Source organism: Carcharodon carcharias, chromosome 17 (assembly GCF_017639515.1).
Source record: "Carcharodon carcharias isolate sCarCar2 chromosome 17, sCarCar2.pri, whole genome shotgun sequence".
Taxonomy (NCBI): domain Eukaryota; kingdom Metazoa; phylum Chordata; class Chondrichthyes; order Lamniformes; family Lamnidae; genus Carcharodon; species Carcharodon carcharias.
This window is the reverse complement of record NC_054483.1, coordinates 75,089,613-75,117,596: the sequence shown is the minus strand read 5'-3', so window position 1 is coordinate 75,117,596 and position 27,984 is coordinate 75,089,613. Positions and strand designations below refer to the sequence as shown.

The window sequence follows — 27,984 nt, the reverse complement described above, 5'->3', positions numbered from 1 at the left end:
TCAAGGCCAATTTAACTTCCCTAATCCATCCCGGCTAAGGCCAGCACAAGCCTGAAGCTGAACCTGGGACTTTCCTGATCTGCAAGGTTCAACTATTCCCTACCTAGACGTTTTTTTTGCCCTCAGGCAGAGAAAGAAGATTGTGAAACCCATCTCCAGATGATTAAATTGCAAAGCAGCAAGTGTTAGATCGAAGCACTGATGGTGGCAAGGGCATTGAATGAAGGTTCCCACCCAGAGTGCAATGCCCATCACAAATGATTTGGTAGTACCACTACTGATCAAGCCCTGAAGGATAGATCTACCAAACTGGGCAAGTGAAAGGTGACGAATGAACTAAGAGAGAAGAACCTACTTGACCTTGGCCTCAATTTATTTCTGGCAAATGTTTAAGTCCATGACAGTATTGGGACGAGTGACCACTGCACATCATTGGAGAAAAATCCCATCTTCACAATGAAGATACCCTCCATTGTGTTGTGTGGAATTACCACACTAAATGGGACAGACTCAGAACAGGTCTAGCAGCTCAAAACTGGCCATCCATGAGACACTGTGGGCCATCAGCAGCAGAATTTAATCTGAATCTGTAATCTCACAGCCCAGCATATCCCTCAGTCTACCATTACGCCAAGGGACCAACCCTAGTTCACTGAGTGGAGAGCATGCCTTCAGCAGCAACAAGCATACTAAAAAATGAAAGTGCCAACTTGAAGAAGCTACTACACAGGATTACATACAGGCTAAATAGTGGAAGCAGCATGCTTTGGAGAAAGCAATGCAATTCCATAACCAATGGATCACATCAATGCGCTGCTGTCCTGCCACATCTAGTTGTAATGGTGGCAAACATTTAAACAAGGAAGCTCCACAAATATCCCCACCCTCAATGATGGCAAAACCCAGCATCAATTCAAAAGACAAGGTTGAAGCATTTGCAACAACCTTCAGGCAGAAATGCAAGTGAATGATTCATCTCCACCTCCATCAGATGCCAGTCTTCAACCAATTCAATTCACTCCATGTGATACCAGGAAATGGCTGAAGGCACTGGACACAGCAAAGGCCATGGGCCCCAAGAACATCCTGGCTATAGTGTTCAAGGCTTGTGCTCCAGAACTAGCGGGGCTTCAAAACAAGCTGTTTCAGTAGAACTACAGCACTGGCATCTGCTTCACTACGTGGAAATTTATCCAGGTATGTCCTGTCCACAAAAATGACAAAACAATCTTGCCAGTTACCACACTAGTCTATTCTCGATCATCAGCAAAGTGATGTAATGAGTTGGTGATAGTGCTATAAAGTGCACACAGCAATAACCTACTCACAAATGCTCAGTTTGGGTCCAGTTGGCCACAGTTCCAGACCTCAATGCAGCCTAAACATGAACAAAAGAGCTGAATGAGGTGAGGTGAGACTTCTCTCCCATGACATCAAGGCAGCATTTGACTGAGTGTGGCAACAAGGAGCCCTAGCAAAACTGAAGTCATGGGAATTGGGGGAAAGCTCTCCGCTGGTTGAAGTCATACCTAGCACAAAGTAAGATGGTTGTGGTTGTTGGTGGACAGTAATCTCAGTCCCAGGACATCACTGCAGGAGCTCCTTAGTGTTCTAGGCCCAACCATCTTCGGCTGCTTCATCAATAACCTTCCCTCCATTATAAAAGGTCCGAAGTGGGAATGTTCACTGATAATTACACAACATTCAGTCCCATTTGTATTTCCTCAGATACTGAAGCAGTCCATGCCCACATGAAGCAAGACCTAAACAGTAGGTAATTAGCATTCACACCAGGCAATGACCACCAACAGCATGAGAAGAACTAACCATGTCCCCATGACATTCAATGGCATTACCATCACTGAATCCCCCACTTTCAACATCCTGGGGGCTCCCTTTGACCAGAAACTGAATACATACAGTGGCTACAAGGACAAGTTAGAGGCTGGGTATTCTGTGGCAAATAACTCACCTCCATATTCCCCAAAATCTGTCCACCTTCTAAAGGCAAAAAAAGCATTTTGGAATACTCTCCACTTGCCTGGATGAGCACAGCTCCAACGCTAAGCTCACCACCGTCCAGGACAAAACAGCTTGCTTGATTGGCGCTCCATTCATCCATTCACACTTTCCACCTTCAGCACAGAGTGGCAGCAGCGTGTATCATACACAAGATACACTACAGGAACTCAAAGAAGGGCAAGGACAGCAGGCATATGGAAACATCAATATTTCAGAGATCCCCTCAAAGTCACACATCCCGACATTGGAAACACATCATGATTTCACGGTCGCTGGGTCAAAATCCTGGAACTCCTTCCCCAAAGCACTGTGGGTTTACCTACACCACATGGACTGCAGTTGTTCAAGAGGACAGCTCGCCACCAAAATCTCAAGGGCAATTAGAGGATGGACAAATGATATTCCTCTCCCAACAATCCTCACCAGTGACACCACATCCCATGAAAGAATTATGGGAACAGCTGAGAAGGAAACAAAGTAATGCTTTTATTGGATTAAGCAACGGATTTAAGGATCAGTGTAACAGGCATAAAGCACCATCCTTGTCCATCTTATTAGGGCATATAAATTACTAATAAAACCTAAGTAAATGAGATTACATTTCTTAGAAAATGAGTTGATTAGAACACAAAGTAAACTTACAAATATCTGTAAGTTACATAGCATTCATGAATCATGAGACCTGATCTCAAACACACCTACAAAATTTCTTGTGCCACTATCCAGTGAATGATGGACTATATTTATTTATGTATTTATTTATTTATGTATTTATTTATTTATGTATTTATTTATGTATTTATACAGTACTTATAATCAAGAGGAAAAAAAATAGATGCCCCGTCAAAGGAGGACATTGATAAGGCTTTTATACCAGCCTAGCTGCAACAGATTCCTGATTACTAGCATTCTGGGGCAGCACCCCCACGCAGCACCGAACCTTCTACTATATTTATTGCTAAATCCAGCCCCCTTACCCGAATATCTTTGTTATTGATATATGCAGACACAGACTTAGGTAGACCTACAAACCTGCAGGTGAACAGTCAGATTTAGTAGTGCAAGTAGCAGGAACCAGCTCCCAGAATTCAATTTAACTTGTTAGCCTTCATGCGTAACACACTGGATCAAAATTGACCACTTACAATTCCTGTCAGCCAGACTGGGTCGTGGGAAAGAAACGCAAGTGCGCCAATAAGCTGCACTGCCTGCCTGCTTACTATTGACAGTAAAAGGAAGGGTCATGAACAAACCGACAGTGGTGGTTTGATCAGCCCGTCCGCAAGAAGATTGGCATCACCACACTGCACTGTGACATCGTCAGAGAGAATAGTTACATCCTAGTGTGATCATACCACAATGCAACAACATGACCTTTGAATTTGCCAAAGGGTGCAATGACCTGCCCAACTGATAGCAGCAGCAGCCAGAAAGACACTGCCAGCCTGAAAATTACATCGATATGGTCACTGGCCACAGGGGTTCAGAGCTGTGTGTAACAGTGGATAACATGTCTTACTTCAAATTATATTGGAGATCAAAACATATAATTTCTAAATAAAATTTACTTGTAAAGTTCGAGGTTATTAGGTTCGTCAGGAAATATTTTCATTGCTTTGTATTTGGGGAGCAGTCAAGCGGTTCGAAGCAGCTCATTCAGTAGCCAGAGCTCATATCCATAAATTTGCATCACAAAACTCTGCAGCCTGCCCAAGGCTCCTTTTCTGTTTCTAAGAATAGAGTGCTGTAGCTTCATTCCAAACACTCAGCCAGCACATGCACAGTAATGGTTCAGTCATTGTCATGTACCCTTGCCTGTGTAACTGTGCACCTCAGTGCAATTAAGAAAAAAAGACTTGCATTTATGATGAGCACCACCATCTCAAAGGACTTTACAGCCAATGAAGATTAGTCACCATTGTAACACACAAAACAACGGCAGCCAATCTGCACACAGCAAGCTCCCACAAACAGGAATGTAATAATGGTCAGATAATCCATTTTTGTGATTTGGATTGAGGGATACAGATTGGTCAGGACACCAGAGATAACTCCCCTGTTGTTCTTCAGGCGTGTGTCATGGAAACCTTTACATCCACTCCAGCAGGCAAATGGCAGCCTTGCTTTAACATTTCATCCAAAAGATGGCACCTCCAACAGCATTCCATCAGTAAATGTCAGCCTTGATTTTTGTGCTCAAGCCCTGGAGTGGAACTTGAACCAGAAGGAGTGTTACCAACTGAGCCACAGCTGGCACCTCAGATCATGGAATTTCCACCCACCCACCCCCACTTTATCAACATGACCTAATATTTTCAATGAGCTCCAGTTTCTTCAAAACATTCTTAAAGATCAATTGAAATATTTCACAAATTCAAATTATATTCACAGCCCTTTTCAAAAAGTCCATTTTAAAGCAGCCGCTTGCAACTGATCATTGCTTGGCTCAGGTGAAGGGAGGTCAAAACGCTGCAGGGATTCTGTTAATTAATGCTCGCCAAGTGGCTTTGCAGAAGCACCTTGGCCATTTTTATGAGCACTAGCACCATTAGCTTCAACAGGATGTTGCGTAGCCACCAACAAATAATATTTGGCCCATTTACTGAGGCTAGTGGCCAGAAAGATCAATTGCTTTTGCAATCTTATTATTAAAAAAAAGTGGCTCAGGTATAGAGTCTTTTCCAGTTTTTGCCCCATCCCTGCAGGGAGCCAAAAGTCTCTGCTCAGCTTTTCCCTCTGACAGCAGAGCCAAACTCAGCAATTCACATGACAAGTGAAGCACCAGTTACAGTTTAAAATAGATCTACCAAGATTGATCCCAATTGCACTCCTGCGCTTGCAGCCTAGAATTCATCCCTGCAATACTATCTCCTGACTCCACTGCTGGGTGGAATCAATCCTGTAGTATTATAATCATTTGCAAAAGCTAGCAAACACAAATGAAAATGCCACAGCTAGAATCCAAATTTCCCCCTTTTTAGAAAAAATCTAAACTCTGCCATCAAACGAGCATAGGAAATGGTTAAACTACAAAATAAATATGTTCTGCCAGTAAGAAATGGCTGTCAATTTGTACCATTTTGTCATTTTTTGCTTAAAGAACCTGCCTGACTGACAAAGCAGCTTAATGCCAGGGTCAAGCCCACCAAACTGTAATGTTATTCAACAGAAATAATTAGAATATTGGAGAGACCAGGTTGAAAACTACCCTAAAATTTGTCACTGCACAATTACCAGTTGCTGCAGATCAAGATATTTGCTAACCACTGACTAAAATTCAGACAAGTCCACATTGGTCCAACATATATTTTATACTGTTTGCTAACAGAGATATCCTATCACTTAATGTGTTAGGGGGTCCCTATAATTAATCATGGGGAGGTGGTGGCATAGTGGTATTGTCAATGGAGCAGTAATCCAAGGGACTCCTGGGACCCAGGATCAAATCCTGCCAAGACAAATGGTGGAATTTGAATTCAATAAATATGTGGAATTAAAAGTCCATTGAACCATTGTCAATAAAAACCCATCAGGTTCACCAATATCCTTTAGGGAATGAAACCTGCTGTCAGCACCCGATTTGGCCTATATGTGACTCCAGACCCACAGCAATGTGGTTGACTCTTAAAAATGCCCTCTGAACAAGGGCAATTAGGGATGGGCAATAAATGCTGGCCTAGCCAGCTATTCCCATGAACGAATACAAAATTTTTTACAACCGCAGCTACAATGTGCCAAATTAATACATCAAAAAGCCTCAATGAGACACACACTCACCTTCTTTTTGATTGGAGCAGCCACATTGCATTTGATCTGACTCAATGTCTTGAGCAAAAACTTGGAGTCGTCTGGAGATTGGGTAATCTTCTCAGTCTTATTTATACCAAAATGGTGCTTCTTGCACAGCTAAAGAAAATTGAAGGTAAAAGTTAATCAATCTCTGTTCTTTCTGACACTTCAAGGCTCTTGTGAATCAGTCTAATCCGACAGTCTCATCAGAATCAATCTTTTGTGCTGCAGTGACTTAGTACAGCTCTGAAAATGAATGTCTGGGCGAACAGCACTCTCGTTGCTTCCATTCTGGTCCAATACATCTAAAAGTGACATGCTAATACCCAAATAAAACAATCCAATCCAAAGCCATACTCTAATGGTCAATCTCAAATCTCTCATGGATCACCACAATTTATTCAACCTCAACCAATTGAATCAATCGCAAAATATCATAATTTGAGCATGTATCCAATTAAAACTCGTTTGAATTAATTCCTCCCCAGCCAAGAAAACGGCCAAGAAATATTTGCAAATTCCATGCAAATCAGTTTGAATAAATAAAGATGAGCAAACAGAATCTTAATTTTCAACCTCCCCCTTCCCAGCCTATGCACACTGGCCAATATCATTGTAAACTTCAGCCTAATCCCAATATCCAACAGACCATTAATGCCTTTTATTTTGTGTTTTTGAACAATTTAGGCAAGAAGCGTGTAATTATGAGAAACCCAACTCCAGTCCAGAAGATGGGAGTTACAAGCTTAAGTAGAACTGCTTATAAGTAGATATAGTATGGATACAGAGTTTAAATCTTGTGAATGACATGGTTTCCAATATTGTGATCCTATTTGTACAGGAGCTCAAAATGGTAGAGGAGCAAAGGGCATCAAGATAATGAATCGTGGTTTGTGAAATAACAGGACTACAGATGTTATCACCCCTTCATGACACCCAGCAAACTTCCAGCAAGGAGCACGTACCTGGCCTACAACCAGCACAAGACTGTAGCTCCCATCCAAGTAGGAAGGTGACCTTTGTTCATGCAGCCGGTCAAGTTGAAATTCATGAAACAATTCATAGTTGTTCAATCCTGTCAAATATCAATGCTTCCCCTACCCGCTCCCCGCCAATGAATTTACATTGAGAGATGGCGACAATAAAACGATTAAATACCTGTTGAATCAGGTTATTGATGGGATGCAAAACTATTGCCTGGCCAGCTACTGCAATTTCGTGATTGTGATGAAGATAGCTATAGCTTTAATTGTGCAATTTGGCATTTGAAACAATGTAGGACCTGTGAAAATGTCCCTTATGTTAAAAACCGAAATCATATCCAGGTGCTGATATTTGGTTTACTGAAATGACAATTCTCCCTCACACCCCAGTGAAGTTGCAAACCATTGTCATCGAGTAAACTGTGAAGATCCCTTTGTTAACCTAAATATCTGCATCAGAATAATATTGACATTTCAAAAATAACTTTACCATTCCATCAGTCTGCAGTGCAGTTCACTTATTAGCCATGAGCCTTTGGAAAATTATCCTTGGATTCTGGGAATCATTGGCCAGTTCAGCATGTTACTGTCAATTGCTAATTTTTCTGACAATGGAATGGTTTTCACGGTCACTGCAGAGAGCAGTTCCATGCTGGTGTGGGATGCAAATCACAGGCAAGGCTGAGTAAAGATGGCAGATTTTGTTCCCTAAAGGACATTTGCGAACCAGTTATGTTTTGTAAGACATACCGACAGCTTCACTGATATCTGCTTTGAGTTTCCAGATTTCCCTTGGAATTGAATCCATTAGCATAGTGTGATTTAAACTCTCACCCTCTGGAGCATTAATCTAGTAAAGAAATCACTACCCTCCATATCCTTTGGGAATTTGTGATAGGGAATAGAGTAGAAAATGCATGGCCAATCCCTTCAGTTTAACAACTCATTTGAAACAATCTTGAGGCTAAAATTAACCTTCATCAAAACTGTTTTCATTGTAAAATGGAGCAGTGCCAATAGCTGGCTTGTGGCCATTTCAAATAAAAGGTTTGTGCAACCCCGCCCTCAGCACAAACAGCTCCAAAAATGACTACACCGTTAATAACATTGAACCTTGGTTCCTAACATTATATTCACAGGAAATATTACAAGTTCACTTATTGCATTTCCATAAGTGACGCTGCACTCCCATGATTCATTAAACAGACAATATGTTAGGTTATCACTGCTAAGAGAAGTTGTCACTTGCCAGAGAACGTGGTAACTCACATTTCATCCAAAGGCATTTTATTTTAAATAAAGTGGAGAAGAGTTGTAGAATCTTTCTGCTGCCCCAAGTCTCACGTACAAGGCCAGTTTCATAACATAATCAAGGCTTTTAAGGGGTACAATGTTCAATTATTTTTAACACCTAGATATTTTTTAGCTGAGGTGTTGGCAATCCTGAGTGGACCTTAATTAGCAGAGAATAATTTGGAATTTCATTCTAATGTCTCATATCTCAACAGCTGAAAGCTCCCAACACCCTCTATTAACCTTGAAGGTGTCAAGAGTTTTTTTCCAGCTTACTTTACAAAGAATGCTAACTAACTAGATGTGTTAGACTTCTGACAACATTCAACTAACAGGCTGTGGTATTTTTGATGAACTAACTTACTGCTTCACAAAAGTACATTATAAAATACAAATTAGATACATACTGGTGGTTTTCACTTTTTGAACTCAAAAAATATAGGTGTCATTGTGAGGCACCCAATAAAACTACTTTAGCACATTTAACTTCTGTGGTCAGATTTACAGCTTCACACAGGTCGTTGCAATTCAAGCTTATCAAAATAAATGTTATTTAAACTTAATTCTAGCTTGTAGATAATTCAATACATGTGATGCCAAGTGATTCAGGGAACATCAACGCAGGCAATAATCAGTCAGCAACAACAGACCAACATCACGTGGGAGCAAACTTTTCAAACCACATACTTCAAGGTCACATTAGTGAACACTTCAGGATGTGTGGCACAATCAAGCTAAATCAGTTTCAATTTGTTAAAGGAGTCAGATTAGCCAAATTTAGAGATATATTTTTTAAAGCAAGCAATTGTATAAAAGGAATATAATATGATGATTATGGATTTTCAGATGATGTTGGAAAAACTGTCTCATAGGATGCCTATCAAATGTCAGGGTGTATGCTGTATAAAAGGTTGTACCACTGTCGACAGAAAGCTGGCTGACAAGGGGTTAGGGTTAGTGGGTGGTTGCTTGGATAGGAGGGAAAGCTCAAAGACAAGTAACCCAGCAGTCAGTCAGTACTGGCCCACTTAATTTTTTTTTTAAAACAAAACACCTTTCATGGGATGTGGGTGTCGCTGGCAAGGCCAGCATTTGTTGCCCATCCCTAATTGTTGTTAAGGTGGTGGTGGTAGTGGAGTTGTCTTTTCGAACCACTGCAGTCCATGTGCTGTTGGTATACCACAGTGCTGTTAGGGGAGCCCCAGGATTTTGACTCAATGACAGTGAAGGAACGGCGATATATTTCCAAGTCAGGATCGTGTGGGGCTTGGAGGGGAACTTGCAGGTGGTGGTGTTCCCATGTGGCTGCTGGCCTTGTCCTTCTAGATGGACAGTGTCATGAGTTTGAAAGGTGCTTAGCGAGTTGTTGCAGTGCATCTTGTTAATGGTACATTATTATGACAGCTGATGGTAAATGCTGAGTTGTTCAAATCCCAGAGAGAAACTTGAAACAACTGTTATTACCAATTTTTGCAACCTGTATGTCTCGAGATGCAGGCTTTGAATTCAGTTGCAACAAGACCACCGAGTCTCAAGAGGTTTTTATAACACTAAATCAAACATTAATTAAAGATTGTAAGCACATGCATATGTCTATAAATTACTGCAATAAAAGCATCTAAAAAATCCCTTAATTAATCTGACTCTCAGTTACATCTCCATTAAGGCAACAGTAAAACACAGATTTAAATAGACCCCTGGCAAAGCACACCCTGGACAGTTGTATTTAAAATGAGTTTCTTTCAGCTCTGGGTCCTTGCAGACAGCGGCTTGAGGCTTATAGACTAGAGGTTTTAGATCTTTGAATCCCTCTTCTTTTACCAGCAACCTTGTCTTCCTTTATACATATTTTTCTCTCAATGCAAGTTCTCATTGTATTACTAGGTTTTTTTTAAGTTTTACCTCTTCTAATAATAAAACCCTTTAATTTTAGTAAGCTTTGCAAAAAGTAAATACACTGTTTGGCTCCTTCTGGCTAGGTGTAATATTTCACCCATTCTTGTGAATGGTTTATTTAAAAAAGCCAATTGCCCCCTTGACACCTATGTTTCTAAACTTCCCCATGTTTATCTAATTAACATTTCAAACCTACTTCTCTACATCAAAGCGTCCAGACCAGCTGGCTTTAATCCAATTAAGACACACACACACACACACACACACAACTAAACTCTATGTCAAAATAATTTCCAATAACATGAAAGACATTATTATATCTTCTTGCCAACACACTGTTGCCAATATACATCACACTCCTGGCCTGTACCTTGTAAATGGTGACCAGGCTTTGGGGAATCATATGGAAAGTTAATTGCCAGAGAATTCCCAGACTCTGATCGCTAGTAGCCACAGCATTTATATAATTGATCCAGTTAGGTTTCCAGTCACCTAGGGTATTGATGGTAAAGATTTAGCACTGGTAATGCCATTGAATGTGAAGGAGGGCTGCTTAGATTCTCTCTTGCTGGAGGTGGTCATTGCCTGGTATTTGTGTGGCACGAATGTTACTTGCCACTTATCAGTCCAGGTCTTGCTTCACATAGGCACAGACTGAGGAGTCACAAATGGTCCTGTGCAAGCATCAATGAACCATTCTGACTCAATGGAGGGAAGGTCAGTGATGAAGCAGCTGAAGATGTTTGGGCTAAGGACAATATTCTGAGGAGCTCCCGCAATAATGTCCTGAAGCTGAGATAATTGACCTCCAACAACCACAACCTTCCTTTGTGTTAGGTATGACTCCAAACAGCAGAGAGTGTCTTGCCACCCCACTTGCTGATTCCAATTTTGCTACATTGCCTTGATGCCACACTTAAACAAATGCTTCCTTGATGTCAAGGGCAGTCACTCTTACCTCATCTTTGGAATTCAGCTCTTTTGTCCATGTTTGAACAAAGGTTATAAAGAGGTCTGAAGTCAAGTTTCCATGGCAGAACCCAACCCAAGCAGTGAGCAGGTTATTGCTACTAAGCGCCACTTCATAGCACTGATGACACCTCCCATCACTTCGCTGAGAGTTGACTGATGGGATGGCCAGATAGGATTTATCCTGCTTTTCATGGACAGCACATACCTGAGCAATTTCCACATTGTTGGGTAGATACCAGTGTTGCAGCTGTACTGGAACAACACGATAAGCAAAGAGAACAATGTTGGAATGTGCTACTGCCCTGAAAATAGGTGGTTTGACAAACAGAAGTAAAAGACCATGTTAGCAGACAGGTTAGTAGGACTGGGGGTGGATGAGAGAGGTAATGCAATTTAAAAGGGAAAAAAAAAACTGGAAATGAGCCCCTAACCTCAATGTTAATAAATACAACCTTGGGGTGCAAATATAGAATTTTTGAAGGCACAATCAATAAAGCCACTATAAAGAAATTTTAGATTTAGTAAATTGAAAATAAGAGCAGAGATTATAAAATGGGTTAATGGAAATTGTTAGGCCACAAAGCACTGTCATTTTGGGTGCTTCATTATAAAAAGGACATTAAATCCATCAAGGGTGTACAATATAGATGCAGAATATTTATGCAGGAAACAAATTTAGCCGGAGGAATATGGAGAAAGGAATAAAATCAAATGGCCTGGTAATAAAGAGACCCAAGTAATTATGGATGGTAGCTCAAGACAAAATCATGGGAAAGGAAGGTTATAATGTACCTATCAATGTGCAGATTGAAAAAGCTAAGCTGAAGGAACCACATGCAACATTTTTTCAGACACAAAGGTCAAAACCTCAATAAAAACCTGGCCATAAATTACAGAAATGGAAAATAAATATATTAGGATATATTTAGGAGGGATGGAAGGGATAAGAGGCAAAGTGTCAACACTGGTTGTAAAAAAAAGACTACATGCTGTAGGTAGGATTAACGTAGACAAGTGGTACAGACACAGTCTATATCAAATTGAATTTCAATAAGCTCGAACTCAAAATAAAGGCATCATACATCAAGGAGGGCGTATTTACAGATATCCAAATTTAGAGAAGTATATTGAAGAAATGTGCAGTCAGGTTAGAGAGTGAGCAACAAAAATCCCTCCAAGCAGGAAATTTTGAAATTATCAATCTACTGAGAGAGAGTAAGTAGAGAAAAGGGAATGGAATTTCTGAAATGTGTACGTGACTCCTTCCTGAAGCATTATTTTAAGAGGCCCAAGTAAGGCAGAGGTGCTGGGAGATGTGGTTTAAATCAAGGAGGTGGTGCTGGCAAATCTTGACGTGGGCAAGAGTAAGGAAGACGATATTATGATGGAGAAGAGGAAAATTATAGTTTAACTAGATTAAAGGGTGGGAAAGCTCTAGAACCTGATGAGAATCTCTCCTTGGATCCTGTGGGAGATGAGGGGGAAAACTGTTGTGTCCTCAGTAATCTTATTTTAGGGTTCAACTGTGCCAAAGGTCTGGGGAGTGGCCAACTTAGTACGTTTTTTAAAAAGGGCAATAGATAATTTGGGTATTTAGACACCAGCTAGCTTCACACCTATGCTAAAAAAAATTACAGACTTCTCAAAAGGTTGAAATTCACATATCTATAGAAAGAGAAAATATAGTCAGCACAAATTTAGAAAGGGATGATTGGGTTTGACATGTTCATATTATTTGAGGTGATAACAGACATTGTAGATGGGGTAAATGAAATGGATGTGGTTTTGAGGAAGGCCTTTGACAGTGTGCCATACTGGAGATTATTAGAAAAGATTAATGGATGTGGAATTAGGGGAAGCTTAGGGAACTAGATTAAAAATTGATTAGAAGACAGAAGAAAGGAGTTAAGGCCAAATTTTCCAGAGTATTTTTTTTATTTTTTCAAAGGTTGGGAGCATCAATGACTGGGCCGGCATTTGTTGCTCATCCCTAAGTGCCCTCAAGGCAGTGGTGAGCTACCTTCTTCAACTGCTGCATATACAACTACAGTGATGTAAGGAATGGAGTTGCAGGATTTTGACCCAGTGACAGTGAAGAAGGTGGGACCCATCAGGACTCTGTTCTGGAGCTACTTCTATTTACTCTGTGCAATGACAATTTGGATACATAACTCAAAAAAGTGGCATCAAAATTCATGGACATCAAAATAAGAGGTACAGGTAATTCTTTAAAATTGTGGGAGGATGGGACAGGGAAGATTAAAACAGAATTTCCAATATAGGGGTCTAAAATTGATGCCAATTGATACAAGGTTAAATAGATTAGAACAGAGGGCAATTGAAACCCCTTTACATAGAGTGGCAAGGATGTGCAATTCACTTCTAGGGTCAGTGACTCAAGCAGAATCTATGTTAAGATTCAAGATTAGATTGGCTAGGTAGATGACAGGAAAGGGAGGTAAAAGGAGACATTGGAAGAGGTTGGGTAAACATGATTTGCACATATGGAGTGTAACCGTTGCCACATTGAGCTTGGGCCAAATGGCCTGTTTTTATGTTAACCTCAATGCATGTCTTTGAAACTAGGGTTGATGAGGCATGAGATAGAGGCTATATTCATTGGAGCAGAGTGGAATTCCAAAGAAATGCATTTTGACGTGTGAAAGGCTTCAATAAGATAAATGGGGATAAACAGCCTCTAGCTGAAGAGTTAGTGCCCAAAAATCATTTGAGATTTGCACACAGAATGAGGTATGCAACTAGACAAGAAAGGCATGCACACAGCATTGCTGAAATCTTAGAATGTTTTTCCACAAAATGCATCAAGGCAGATATTAGCACATTTTTGCAGGAAAAGTAGATTAACTCTTTAAGCAAAGAAACAAACAGCAATGGGAAAAGAGCAAGGCAGTTAGGGGAGTTTTAATTTTGCAGCTCCAAGCTTGATGTGCTCAATGGCGTCCTTCTTTCAACTTGTGGTTCCCTGGTAGTTTTCCTTGACCCTTAAGGTATCAATCTGCAAGGAGCAATCTATCATTTACTTCACGCTGCTGTTGAAGCAGCTTCCAAAGTAGCCAGGAGTCAATGTGCTATTATTTACTTTGAGACTGGTGCAATATTCTTGTAGTGATTGTAGCTATAACCTTTCCTACTGCTCTTAGTGGTCACTTGACTGTATTGACAAATCAGCCCTAAGTGCTGGTTACCTTAAGGGTGGAGCTTTCCAGTCATGGACCTGGTTCAAGCATGTAGCCTCTACTCGAGCTCTGTAAATAATGTTCTGTTTCAAGAAAGAAACATGTCCCCTACATCAAGTTTATTACAGTTCTTTTGCTTCTTCCAGCTGTGGCATTCTAAATCTTGTGAATGACTATGAAATGTTGCAGTTTTCCCATTCAAGGCAAGTAAAGTGTGTATATGGGCTGGGGAAAAGATTAGTTCCAAGATGAGATGACTAGTTGTTGCACAATTCATGGTAAAGAAAATTTAGCATCTGCTATTTTGCAGGATCTACTTTACTGCTGGGGGCGGTGTGTGTGTGCGCGCATGTACATGTCCGGGGGGGGTGGGGGTGCTGTGGAGAGATGCTGCCTACAATGAATCATCCAAAGTAGTTGTGTGCGACTAGAAGCTGATAATGAACTTGAGCTTTCCTCCACAATTTGTAGAGATGAGAATGAAAGTTATAATGTAGGCTACGTCTCTATCCAAAGGAAAAACAAGGTAAGCATTTGCATCCCACAGTATTTTGCCTGCACTTTTTGTTCACTATCCCAAAAACAGGGTTTACTGCTGGAGGCGGTGGCGTAGTGGCATTGTCACTGGACTAGTACTTGAGACCTGGGTTAATTTGAATTCAATAAAAACCATTGTCAATCATTTTAAAAGCCCATCTGGTACACTAGTGTCCTTTAGGGAAAAAAATCTGCCGTCCTTACTTAGTCTGGTCTACGTGTGACTTCACACCCACAGCAATGTGGCTGACTCTTAAATGCCCCTGAAATCACTTAGCAAGCCACTCAATTCTCAAGGGCAATTAGGAATGGGCAATAAATGCTGGCCCAGCTAGCAACGCCCACATCCCATTAACGAATAAAGAGTTTTAAAGGTAGCATGCAAATTACTGCTAGCCAGAAGAGAGGTAAATGACACGAGGCTGCAGCCCAGAGCATTCCATGCTTGAGGCAGATGGCACTTTGAAGTGAACAGCTCTTAAAAAGGTACAATGGCGAGAAAATGAAGAAGGAAACTAATGAATACATAAAAGCTTCATCAGTTTGATCTCTTTCCCCACTTCCAAATCTTTTACATTTATTCACAGCAGGGCCAGTTATTTACCAATACAGCCATTACATTTTTCTGAAAGGTGCTTGCTTTAAATGCACCTATCACCATTATATGGCTCCTTATTAAAATAGTGACTACATGGTGTTTAATACACTTCTTACCAGGAATGTGTATTAGCATAATACAAAACAAAATTGATTGAAAACCAAAAAATGCTTTTCAAGGAATAAATTTGTAATGTTACAGCAGGAAACAAAAAATATTCCACTTTTCATGAGCTGGGGACAGAGTGGTGAGGAAGAGAAGCTTCCATCTGTTGTCCAAATACAGGAGATTTATTAATAGCACAAGCTTCCTTCTGTACACTGCACTTGTCAACTTTCCTACAGGATCCCTAATTGAAGCCATTTTTACATTCAGAGCCAATATTTCAGTATCATTGGCACCAATACCTCAAACAGAATACATGCATTTCGCTGGCTGTACAACAAAGTCAAGTCACAGGATCTTTACAGTGCAGAAGGATGCCAGTCAGCCCATCAAGTCTGCACTAGCTTGCTGAAAGAGCAATTTACCTAGTCCCACTCCCCTACCTTATCCCTGTTACCTTGCACATTCTCTTTTCAGATTGAATACCTCGATCGAACTTGCCTCCACGACCCTTTCAGGAAGTTTGTACCAGACTCCAACCATCCTCTGGGTGAAAAATCTTTTCCTCACATCTGTTCCTTTTGCCAATTATTTTAAACCTCTGCCCTCTAATTCTTGATGTTCGAGTGGGAACAGTTTCTCACTATTCAAATAAGAAAACAAAAACAAAAATATCTGGAAAAACTCAGCAGGTCTGGCAGCATCTGTGGAAGGGAGCACAGTTAATGTTTCGAGTCCGCTTGACTCTTCAATAGAACTGAAGTTTTCTCAACCTGTCCATACCCCTCAGGATCTTAAGTACCTCTTTCAAGTCTCCTCTCTGCTGTCTTTTCTCCAAGGTTAAAAAACCCAACCTCTCCAATCTATACTCATATAGATACAGTTCTTTAACCCTGGAATCATTCTTGTGAATCTCCTCTGCACATTCTCCAATGTCTTCACATCCTTTCTCAAATATGGTGCCCAGAACTGGATGCTGTACTCCAGATGAGGCCTATCTAGTATCTTATACAAGTTCAACATGACCTCTTTACTCTTGTACTCAATGCCCCTATTAATAAAACTTAGGATACCATATGCTTTATAAACTGCTCTCTCAACATGCCTTGCCACCTTCAATGGCTTATGTCCCTTTGTTCCTGCAACTCCTTTAGAGTTTCTCCCTTTATTTTATACTGTCTCTCCACATTCTTCCTGACAAAATGAATCACCCCACATGTCTCAGCATTGAATTTCATCTGCCATTTGTCTACACAACCCACCAATATGTCTATGTACTTTTTAATTTCAAGACTATCCTCATCACAGTTTTTGATGACACTTCCAATTTTCATATCATCCACAAATTTTGAAATCACGCCCTGCACACCACAGTCTAGGTCATTAATCTATATCAAGAAGAGCAAGGGTCTCAACACTCACTCCTGGGGAACTCCACTATAGGCCTTCCTCCAATCTGAAAAACAACCATTTATCATTGAGATAAAAACAAAAAAACTGCGGATGCTGGAAATCCAAAACAAAAACAAAAACAGAATTACCTGGAAAAACTCAGCAGGTCTGGCAGCATCGGCGGAGAAGAAAAGAGTTGACGTTTCGAGTCCTCATGACCCTTCTACAGAACTTGCGTTCGAGTCCAAGAAAGAGTTGAAATATAAGCTGGTTTAAGGTGTGTGTGTAGGGGGCGGAGAGATAAAGAGACAGAGAGGTGGAGGGGGGGGTGTGGTTGTAGGGACAAACAAGCAGTGATAGAAGCAGATCATCAAAAGATGTCAACGACAATAGTACAATAGAACACATGGGTGTTAAAATTAAAGTTGGTGATATTATCTAAACGAATGTGCTAATTAAGAATGGATGGTAGGGCACTCAAGGTATAGCTCTAGTGGGGTTTTTTTTATATATAATGGAAATAGGTGGGAAAAGGAAAATCTTTATAATTTATTGGAAAAAAAGGGGGAAGGGGGAAACAGAAAGGGGGTGGGGATGGGGGAGGGAGCTTATGACCTAAAGTTGTTGAATTCAATATTCAGTCCGGAAGGCTGTAAAGTCCCTAGTCGGAAGATGAGGTGTTGTTCCTCCAGTTTGCGTTGGGCTTCACTGGAACAATGCAGCAAGCCAAGGACAGACATGTGGGCAAGAGAGCAGGGTGGAGTGTTGAAATGGCAAGCGACAGGGAGGTTTGGGTCATTCTTGCGGACAGACCGCAGGTGTTCTGCAAAGCGGTCGCCCAGTTTACGTTTGGTCTCTCCAATGTAGAGGAGACCACATTGGGAGCAACGAATGCAGTAGACTAAGTTGGGGGAAATGCAAGTGAAATGCTGCTTCACTTGAAAGGAGTGTTTGGGTCCTTGGACGGTGAGGAGAGAGGAAGTGAAGGGGCAGGTGTTGCATCTTTTGCGTGGGCATGGGGTGGTGCCATAGGAGGGGGTTGAGGAGTAGGGGGTGATGGAGGAGTGGACCAGGGTGTCCCAGAGGGAGCGATCCCTACGGAATGCCGATAAGGGGGGTGAAGGGAAGATGTGTTTGGTGGTGGCATCATGCTGGAGTTGGCGGAAATGGCGGAGGATGATCCTTTGAATGCGGAGGCTGGTGGGGTGATAAGTGAGGACAAGGGGGACCCTATCATGTTTCTGGGAGGGAGGAGAAGGCGTGAGGGCGGATGCGTGGGAGATGGGCTGGACACGGTTGAGGGCCCTGTCAACGACCGTGGGTGGAAAACCTCGGTTAAGGAAGAAGGAAGACATGTCAGAGGAACTGTTTTTGAATGTAGCATCATCGGAACAGATGCGACGGAGACGAAGGAACTGAGAGAATGGGATGGAGTCCTTACAGGAAGCGGGGTGTGAGGAGCTGTAGTCGAGGTAGCTGTGGGAGTCGGTGGGTTTGTAATGGATATTGGTGGACAGTCTATCACCAGAGATTGAGACAGAGAGGTCAAGGAAGGGAAGGGAAGTGTCAGAGATGGACCACGTGAAAATGATGGAGGGGTGGAGATTGGAAGCAAAATTAATAAATTTTTCCAAGTCCTGACGAGAGCATGAAGCGGCACCGAAGTAATCATCGATGTACCGGAGAAAGAGTTGTGGAAGGGGGCCGGAGTAGGACTGCAACAAGGAATGTTCCACATACCCCATAAAGAGACAGGCATAGCTGGGGCCCATGCGGGTACCCATAGCCACACCTTTTATTTGGAGGAAGTGAGAGGAGTTGAAGGAGAAATTGTTCAGCGTGAGAACAAGTTCAGCCAGACGGAGGAGAGTAGTGTTGGATGGGGATTGTTCGGGCCTCTGTTCGAGGAAGAAGCTAAGGGCCCTCAGACCATCCTGGTGGGGGATGGAGGTGTAGAGGGATTGGACGTCCATGGTGAAGAGTAAGCGGTTGGGGCCAGGGAACTGGAAATTGTTGATGTGACATAAGGTGTCAGAGGAATCACGGATGTAGGTGGGAAGGGACTGGACAAGGGGAGAGAGAAGGGAGTCAAGATAACGAGAAATGAGTTCTGTGGGGCAGGAGCAAGCTGAGACGATCGGTCTACCGGGGCAGTTCTGTTTGTGGATTTTGGGTAGGAGATAGAAGCGGGCCGTCCGAGGTTGGGCAACTATCAGGTTGGAATCTGGGGATCTCCCTCCCACAGCTTCCAACCTGATAGTCGCCCAACCTCGGACGGCCCGCTTCTATCTCCTACCCAAAATCCACAAACAGAACTGCCCCGGTAGACCGATCGTCTCAGCTTGCTCCTGCCCCACAGAACTCATTTCTCGTTATCTTGACTCCCTTCTCTCTCCCCTTGTCCAGTCCCTTCCCACCTACATCCGTGATTCCTCTGACACCTTATGTCACATCAACAATTTCCAGTTCCCTGGCCCCAACCGCTTACTCTTCACCATGGACGTCCAATCCCTCTACACCTCCATCCCCCACCAGGATGGTCTGAGGGCCCTTAGCTTCTTCCTCGAACAGAGGCCCGAACAATCCCCATCCAACACTACTCTCCTCCGTCTGGCTGAACTTGTTCTCACGCTGAACAATTTCTCCTTCAACTCCTCTCACTTCCTTCAAATAAAAGGTGTGGCTATGGGTACCCGCATGGGCCCCAGCTATGCCTGTCTCTTTATGGGGTATGTGGAACATTCCTTGTTGCAGTCCTACTCCGGCCCCCTTCCACAACTCTTTCTCCGGTACATCGATGATTACTTCGGTGCCGCTTCATGCTCTCGTCAGGACTTGGAAAAATTTATTAATTTTGCTTCCAATCTCCACCCCTCCATCATTTTCACGTGGTCCATCTCTGACACTTCCCTTCCCTTCCTTGACATCTCTGTCTCAATCTCTGGTGATAGACTGTCCACCAATATCCATTACAAACCCACCGACTCCCACAGCTATCTCGACTACAGCTCCTCACACCCCGCTTCCTGTAAGGACTCCATCCCATTCTCTCAGTTCCTTCGCCTCCGTCGCATCTGTTCCGATGATGCTACATTCAAAAACAGTTCCTCTGACATGTCCTCCTTCTTCCTTAACCGAGGTTTTCCACCCACGGTCGTTGACAGGGCCCTCAACCGTGTCCGGCCCATCTCCCACGCATCCGCCCTCACGCCTTCTCCTCCCTCCCAGAAACATGATAGGGTCCCCCTTGTCCTCACTTATCACCCCACCAGCCTCCGCATTCAAAGGATCATCCTCCGCCATTTCAGCCAACTCCAGCATGATGCCACCAACAAACACATCTTCCCTTCACCCCCCTATCGGCATTCCGTAGGGATCGCTCCCTCCGGGACACCCTGGTCCACTCCTCCATCACCCCCTACTCCTCAACCCCCTCCTATGGCACCACCACATGCCCACGCAAAAGATGCAACACCTGCCCCTTCACTTCCTCTCTCCTCACCGTCCAAGGACCCAAACACTCCTTTCAAGTGAAGCAGCATTTCACTTGCATTTCCCCCAACTTAGTCTACTGCATTCGTTGCTCCCAATGTGGTCTCCTCTACATTGGAGAGACCAAACGTAAACTGGGCGACCGCTTTGCAGAACACCTGCGGTCTGTCCGCAAGAATGACCCAAACCTCCCTGTCGCTTGCCATTTCAACACTCCACCCTGCTCTCTTGCCCACATGTCTGTCCTTGGCTTGCTGCATTGTTCCAGTGAATCCCAACGCAAACTGGAGGAACAACACCTCATCTTCCGACTAGGGACTTTACAGCCTTCCGGACTGAATATTGAATTCAACAACTTTAGGTCATAAGCTTCCTCCCCCATCCCCACCCCCTTTCTGTTTCCCCCTTCCCCCTTTTTTTTTTCCAATAAATTATAAAAATTTTCCTTTTCCCACCTATTTCCATTATATAAAAAAAAACCCCACTAGAGCTATACCTTGAGTGCCCTACCATCCATTCTTAATTAGCACATTCGTTTAGATAATATCACCAACTTTAACTTTAACATCTATGTGTTCTATTGTACTATTGTCGTTGACATCTTTTGATGATCTGCTTCTATCACTGCTTGTTTGTCCCTACAACCACACCCCCCCCTCCACCTCTCTGTCTCTTTATCTCTCCGCCCCCTACACACACACCTTAAACCAGCTTATATTTCAACTCTTTCTTGGACTCGAACGCAAGTTCTGTCGAAGGGTCATGAGGACTCGAAACGTCAACTCTTTTCTTCTCCGCCGATGCTGCCAGACCTGCTGAGTTTTTCCAGGTAATTCTGTTTTTGTTTTTGTTAACCATTTATCATTACTGTTTCCTGTCATTCAGCCAATTTATCTTCCAAGTGCCTACTTTCCCTTTTATTCCATAAGCTAGAATTTTGCTCACAAGTCAGTTGTGTGGCACTGTATTAAATGCCTTTTGAAAATCCATATACAGCACATCAACAGCGTTACCCTTCTCTATTACCTCTTCAAAAAACTCCAGCAAGTTAGTGAAACATGATTTTCCCTTAATGAATCCACACCGGCTTTCATTAATTATCCCAGACTTATCTAAGTGACTATTGATATTGTCCAGGACTGTAGTTTCCAGAAGTTTCCCTACCACTGAAGTCAAACTGACTAGTCTACAACTGCCGGCATTATCCTTGGTTCCCTTGTAAAATTAAAAAGGACCTGGCTTGAAAACAAATTTCATACCAGTATGCTACGTATTTGAGCAACATTAGACTAAAGTTGCACTAGATTTATGGATCAAAGACAGGCTGATCTGGAAGAAACATGTCCACCTGAGTTGTGACTGAAAATTGAATGTAAAGACTGTGACTAAACTGCCATTGTAAGGTGTTCAACAACGGTTATCACTTCCAGCTGGACAAATTCCTCAAACTTTAATCACATGACATTTTATCATCGTTTGCAAATGTCATTACATTTAACTTGGTTGAGTGACCCAGTTCTCCAGAATTCCTAAGTTAATTTTTAAGTACAGGAGAATTATCTTTTAGAAATTTGAAGCACAGAAGGACTTGAAGAACAGAGATGTTTTGGAATCACATGGAAATGCCAGTATGGATTGTTGCTTTGTGTAGAGGATTAAGGTAGTTAAAAAAGGGAGGAGATAAATGATTAGAGGGGCTGCACGGTGATATAGACAAGAAGAACATGGAAAATAGAAGCAAGAGTAGGCCATTTGGCCCTGAGACTACTCTACCATTCAATGTTATGGCTGATCTTTTCAACCTCAGCTACACTTTCACACTATCCCCATATCTTGGATTCTTTAGTCACCAAGAATCCATCAAAATCTATACTCAATTACTGAGCATCCACAGCTCTCTGGAAGTAGAGAATCCCAAAGGTTCACAAGCATTTGGAGAAATTTCTCATGGTCGTTTTAAGTGGCTGACTCCTCATTCTGAGCTATTACTATCTATTGGTGGTAACAATCTGTTCACTACAGGGATAGGACAGATTTCCCACACACTGACTTCTCAATGTCAACTGTGTTGTCAGATGCTGATGTCTTATGAATCGAGACCTGCAGACTTCTTCAGGTGGCAAGGGAGAACTTCCCATGGAGATATCCCAGCCCATTTCTCAACCATACACCAGCAGTTAGCTTTAGTAGCCATTGGCAAGTCTTACGTTGACCCGGTGTAACCCAGGAAGATTTGAATAAGACGCAGTAGAAGGAACATTAATTTATACCAAAAAAAGCTCCCTGCCCACAGGTTAAGCTTAATTCAGAACTCATAGTGACAAGCATAAAACTCCACAAATAGGAGAAGTGATCACACCTCAGCATTTTTGCACTTCATTCAAACTGTAGCTTGCGAATGAAAGGCATCTCAACTGAGACAATTTCTTAAAGGCTGCATCATGTTTTAATGTGTGAAAAATTGTCTAAATGTGTCCACTATGTTGAGAAACACAGGTTTTAGATCAAGCCCAGTGTAAAATGATCTTTATGTAAAAATGTGCACAGTGTGTTTATGGTACTCAACATGCAAGTTCACTTGTGAATTAGCAATTCTACATGGCCTTTAAATGCTGATCACAAACTAGTGCCGACAGAAGATTGAAAATCCAACGTCCATTTATAAATGTAGCCCAAGCTGGGAAGCAGAAGGAACCGGATGCCAGAGAAAAGGATATTTTGAGCTTCCATATATTTCTTAGATCGGACGCTTCATTTCAATAAATTGGATTTTTCACCATGCCAACTGTATCCAACATTGCTTTATCTTCAAAATGTCAGGAACATCGTTTAAGTTCAGGCAGACAATGTTAAGTTAACTCTTAGAAGCAGAAGGGAACTAAAGGTTCATTTAAAGGTTGCAAAATTAAACAGTATGCATTTACAAAATACTAAACTTGATATGTCAACGTTCTAACTTTTAGCAAGTTATCACTCTGACTAAAGCTTTGAAAACATATTCAGATCAATCTACCAATATTATGAGGCTCGAATCTCTTTGCTGGCAAGGAACTAGTGCTGTTCAACAGAAAGGAATTTTCTGTTCACAGCTCCTTAGCATAGCAAACTCACTACATTGTTGCAGCCCAGAAGTGCTACCATGACAGCTTCAATGAGAGAAAATGGTGCTAAGAAAATGAAACAGTCTTATTGGAGGATAGGAACAAACGTACATCGTCTTAACAGCAGTGCTAGTTCTGTTACCCTACTTGGACAAGGAAACTTTCCAACCCAAAATAACCTTTTATACTTAGAGAAGCAAAAATGTTTTATTAGGTGATCAGCTTCACATTGAGGATGCACTCCATCATGTGTGGCACTACCACTGTGCTCAATGGGATAGATTTCGAACAGATCTAGCCACTCAAGACTGGGCATCCATGAGGCTCTGTGGGCCATCAGCAGAATTGTACTCTGCCACACTCTAACCTCATGACCCGGCATATCCCCCACTGTAGCATTACCACCATGGATCAAAACAAAAAAACTGCGGACGCTGGAAATCCAAAACAAAAACAGAATTACCTGGAAAAACTCAGCAGGTCTGGCAGCATTGGCGGGGAAGAAAAGAGTTGACGTTTCGAGTCCTCATGACCCTTCGACAGAACTTGAGTGAATCCAAGAAAGGGGTGAAATATAAGCTGGTTTAAGGTGTGTGTGTGGGGGGGGGGGGTTTGGGTGGGGGGAGAGAAGTGGAGGGGGTTGGTGTGGTTATAGGGACAAACAAGCAGTGATAGATAGAAGCAGACCATCAAAAGATGTCACAGACACCAGAACAAAAGATGGTGATATTATCTAAACGAATTTGCTAATTAAGAATGGATGGTAGGGCACTCAAGGTATAGCTCTAGTGGGGGTGGGGGGGGAGCATAAAAGATTTAAAAATATTTAAAAATAATGGAAATAGGTGGGAAAAGAAAAATCTATATAATTTATTGGAAAAAACAAAAGGAAGGGGGAAGAAACAGAAAGGGGGTGGGGATGGAGGAGGGAGTTCAAAACCTCCACTTCTCTCCCCCACCCAAACCCCTCCCACACACCTTAAACCAGCTTATATTTCACCCCTTTCTTGGATTCACTCAAGTTCTGTCGAAGGGTCATGAGGACTCGAAACGTCAACTTTTTTCTTCTCCGCCGATGCTGCCAGACCTGCTGAGTTTTTCCAGGTAATTCTGTTTTTGTTTTGGACCACCATGGATCAACCCTGTTCAATGAAGAGTGCAGGAGGGCATGCAAGGAACAGCACCAGGCCTAGCTAAAAATGTGGTGTCAACCTGGTGAAACTACAACACAGGACCACTTGTGTGCCAAATAGCATAAGCAGCAAGCGATAGACAGAGCTAAGCGATTCCACATCAAACAGATCAGATCTGAACTCCGCAGTCCTGCCACATCCAGCCGTAAATGATGGTGGACAATTAAACAAACTGGAGGAGGAAGCTCCACAAATATCCCCATTCTCAATGATGGGGGAGCCCAGCATATCAGTGCAAAAGATAAGGCTGAAGCATTCGCAACAATCTTCAGCCAGAAGTGCTGAGTGGATGATCCATCTTGGCCTCCTCTGGAAGCCCCCAGCATCACAGATGCCAGTCTTCAGCCAATTCGATTCACTCCATGTGATATCAAGAAACGGCTAAAGGCACTGGATATTGCAAAGGCTATGGATCCTGACAATATTCCAGCAATAGTACTATAGACTTGTGCTCCAAGCCCCTAGCCAAGCTGTTCCAGTATACCTACAACACTGGCATCTACATGGCAATGTAGAAAATTGCCCAGGTATTTCTGTACACAAAAAGGACAAATCCAATCCAGCCAATTAATGCCCCATCAGTCTACTCTCGATCATCAGTAAAGTAATGGAAGGGGTCATCAACAGTGCTATCAAGCGGCACTTGCTCAGCAACAACCTACTCACTGACACTCAGTTTGGGTTCTGCCAGGGCCACACAGCCCTTGACCTCCTTAAAGCCTTGGTTCAAACATGGACAAAAAAGAGCTGAACATCCGAAGTGAGGTGAGTGTGACTGCCCTTGACATCAAGGCAGCATTTGTCTGAGCATGGCATCAAGGAGCCCTAGCAAAACTGGATTCAATGGGAATTAGGGAAAAAAACTCTCTGCTGGTCGAGTCATGCCTAACACAAAGGAAGATGGTTGTGGTTGTTGGGAGTCAATCATTTCAGTTGCAGGACATCACCGCAGGAGTTCCTCAGGGTAGTGTCCTTGACCCAACCATCTTCAGCTGCTTTATCACTGACCTTCCTTCCATCAGGTCAGAACAGTTCGTTGATGCTTGCAGTGTTCAGCACCATTCGCAGCTCCTCAGATACTGAAGCAGTCCATGTCCAAATACAGCAAGACCTGGGCAAGGTCTAGGCTTGGGCTGACAAGTAGCAAGTAAAATTCAAGCCACACAAGTGCCAGGCAATGACCACCTCCAACAAGAGATTCTAACCATCACCCCTTGACATTCAATGCCATTACCATCGCTGAATCCCCCACTATCAACATCCTGGGAGTTACCAATGAACATGATATTACTCCCCATTTGCCTGGGTGAGTGCAGCTCCAACAACACTCAAGAAGCTTGACACCATCCAGGACAAAGCAGCCCCCTTGATTGGCATCCCATCCACAAACATTCACTCTCTCCACCACCAATGCACACTGACACTAGCATATACCACCTACAGGATGCACTGTAGAAACTCACCAAGGCTCCTTATGCAACACCTTTCAAGCCCATGACCACTACCATCTAGAAGGACAAGGGCAGCAGACACATGGGTACACCACCATCTGAAAGTTACCAAGTCACTCAACATCCTGACTTGCAAATATGTCAGCGTTCCTTCACTATCACTAAATCAAAATCCTCGAACTCCCTCCCTAATAGCACTGTGGATGTGCCTACACCACATAGACTGCAGCGGTTCAAGGCGGCAGCTCACACCACCTTCAAGGGCAATTAGGGATAGGCAATAAGTGCTGGCTAGCGAGGCCCACATCCCATGAAAGAATTTTTTTAAAAGCTAAATTGCTGAACCAGGTAAATGCTGTCGGAACTCATCCCTTTCTCAACCATAATACTACACAGTTTCAAAGCTACCAGAAAAAAAAAAGCTCTTCAGTATGCAACATATGACTCCCACCTTGGCATCAAAGCCTTCAGTGTCCAGTTGTCTCAAGATCAGAAATAGAACCATTATCATTACTTTGCCATCTTCTGGTTAATGTCTCATTACACTTTTACAAAATATATATGGGAACTGGGCACAAGGATGATTACTGAGTACATCATTTGCTTTGATCATGAGTATTAGTTTCTCTTCTGCCATTCCACATCCTGGCCAAACACACTTCACTTTGAATGCTTTGCCAGAATCCCCGAATCATTCAACACAAGTAACAATTCTGATGAGATTCATTTTAACTTCTATGTTTTAATTAAATGATAACAACTCATTACTGCCTACCCAGGTTCGAAACAAGGGTTCTTCGACTAGTGAACACGGAGCTTTCGATACACTGCAAAACATCGTCCCCCTCCAAATCTTACAGTTAAAAACTGTTCACAAAAATGTTGTATGGTTTTTACTTACAAGTATTACCGGTCACATTCATCGGATTTTGGGTACAGTTTTTAAAATGTAAAGTCTGACCAGAACTATGCTTTGTTTAAAGAAAAGGTAGGTGCAGATGTGTTTAAGATGTAAAAACTAAAATATTTTACTGTTTATATCAGAGAAGAAATGTGTGGAAAAAAGTTCTCTCAAGTCCTGTTGGTGAAAAGCTCTGGAATTTTTTTTTACCTCCAGTTCCAGATCCTGAGGCTCCGCTTCAGAGAGTGGGATCACTGCTATCTTGGTTATCTTATACACATCATGTTCCCCTGGAAGCTTTCCAACCACTGCTTTCTGGCGGATTAGAAGGAGCTGCCATGCAAAATCTGAAAAGGAAGCCAAGGTCAGTCAATAATAAATTTACACCTATTACCCTAATGGGCAGAAGTATGAACAAAGTGACTATTCCAATGATAACTGTGGAAAATACTTAAAAGCAGGCTGCCCCAAATCTTGTTGGACCAGGTGAGGCAACAGGCAATTGATAACATGGTATTTTATAATAAAACGTAAAAGGATAGCCAACCCAGTACATGAAACCTTCAACTTTTTCTCTTCAAACCATGGAACAGAAACTGAGGTGGAATTTTCTTCATTAATCTGCTTCCAAACCAGCACCTGATCGCACATCTACGTGGGGAAAGTGATTCATGGAAGGTTATGGGAAGTGGCAAAAACTTCAAGGGTTAGGAACAGGAGTAAGCAGTTCAGCCCCATCCAGCCAGTTCCACCATTTAATTAGACCACACCTGAACTGTTTCAATTCTTTATACCCACTAGTTCTGTAACCGTCAATGCCCTTACAAAACAAAAATCTATCAATATCAGTTTTGACGTTTTCAATTGATCCCCCAGACTCAGCAGCTTTGGGGAAAGTTACAGATTTCCACTACTCTGTGTGAACAAGTGCTTCTTGACATCACTCCTGAATAGCCTAGATCTCATTTTAAATGTTATGCTCCCTTGTTGTAGACTCACCCCACCACATCAAATAGTTTCTCTATCCACCCCAAACAAACACCTCTAATTAAATTACTCCGT

At 42.4% G+C, this 27,984-nt stretch overlaps 1 protein-coding gene across 5 annotated transcripts in view; it reads right to left on the bottom strand.

The window, feature by feature from the left end:
* The window catches only part of inpp5f (inositol polyphosphate-5-phosphatase F), a 222,273-nt gene that overhangs the window by 71,866 nt on the left and 122,423 nt on the right, over window positions 1–27,984 (bottom strand). For 4 of the 5 annotated variants that reach the window (XM_041209889.1, XM_041209890.1, XM_041209892.1 and 1 more), the window contains exons 3-4: window positions 27,133–27,269; window positions 5,800–5,928 (exon numbers count right to left, since the gene is read on the bottom strand). In XM_041209889.1, coding sequence (XP_041065823.1) covers window positions 5,800–5,928; window positions 27,133–27,269 — 266 coding nt within the window. The remainder of the gene's footprint in view (window positions 1–5,799; window positions 5,929–27,132; window positions 27,270–27,984) is intronic. The other variant, XM_041209891.1, reaches the window with a different exon arrangement.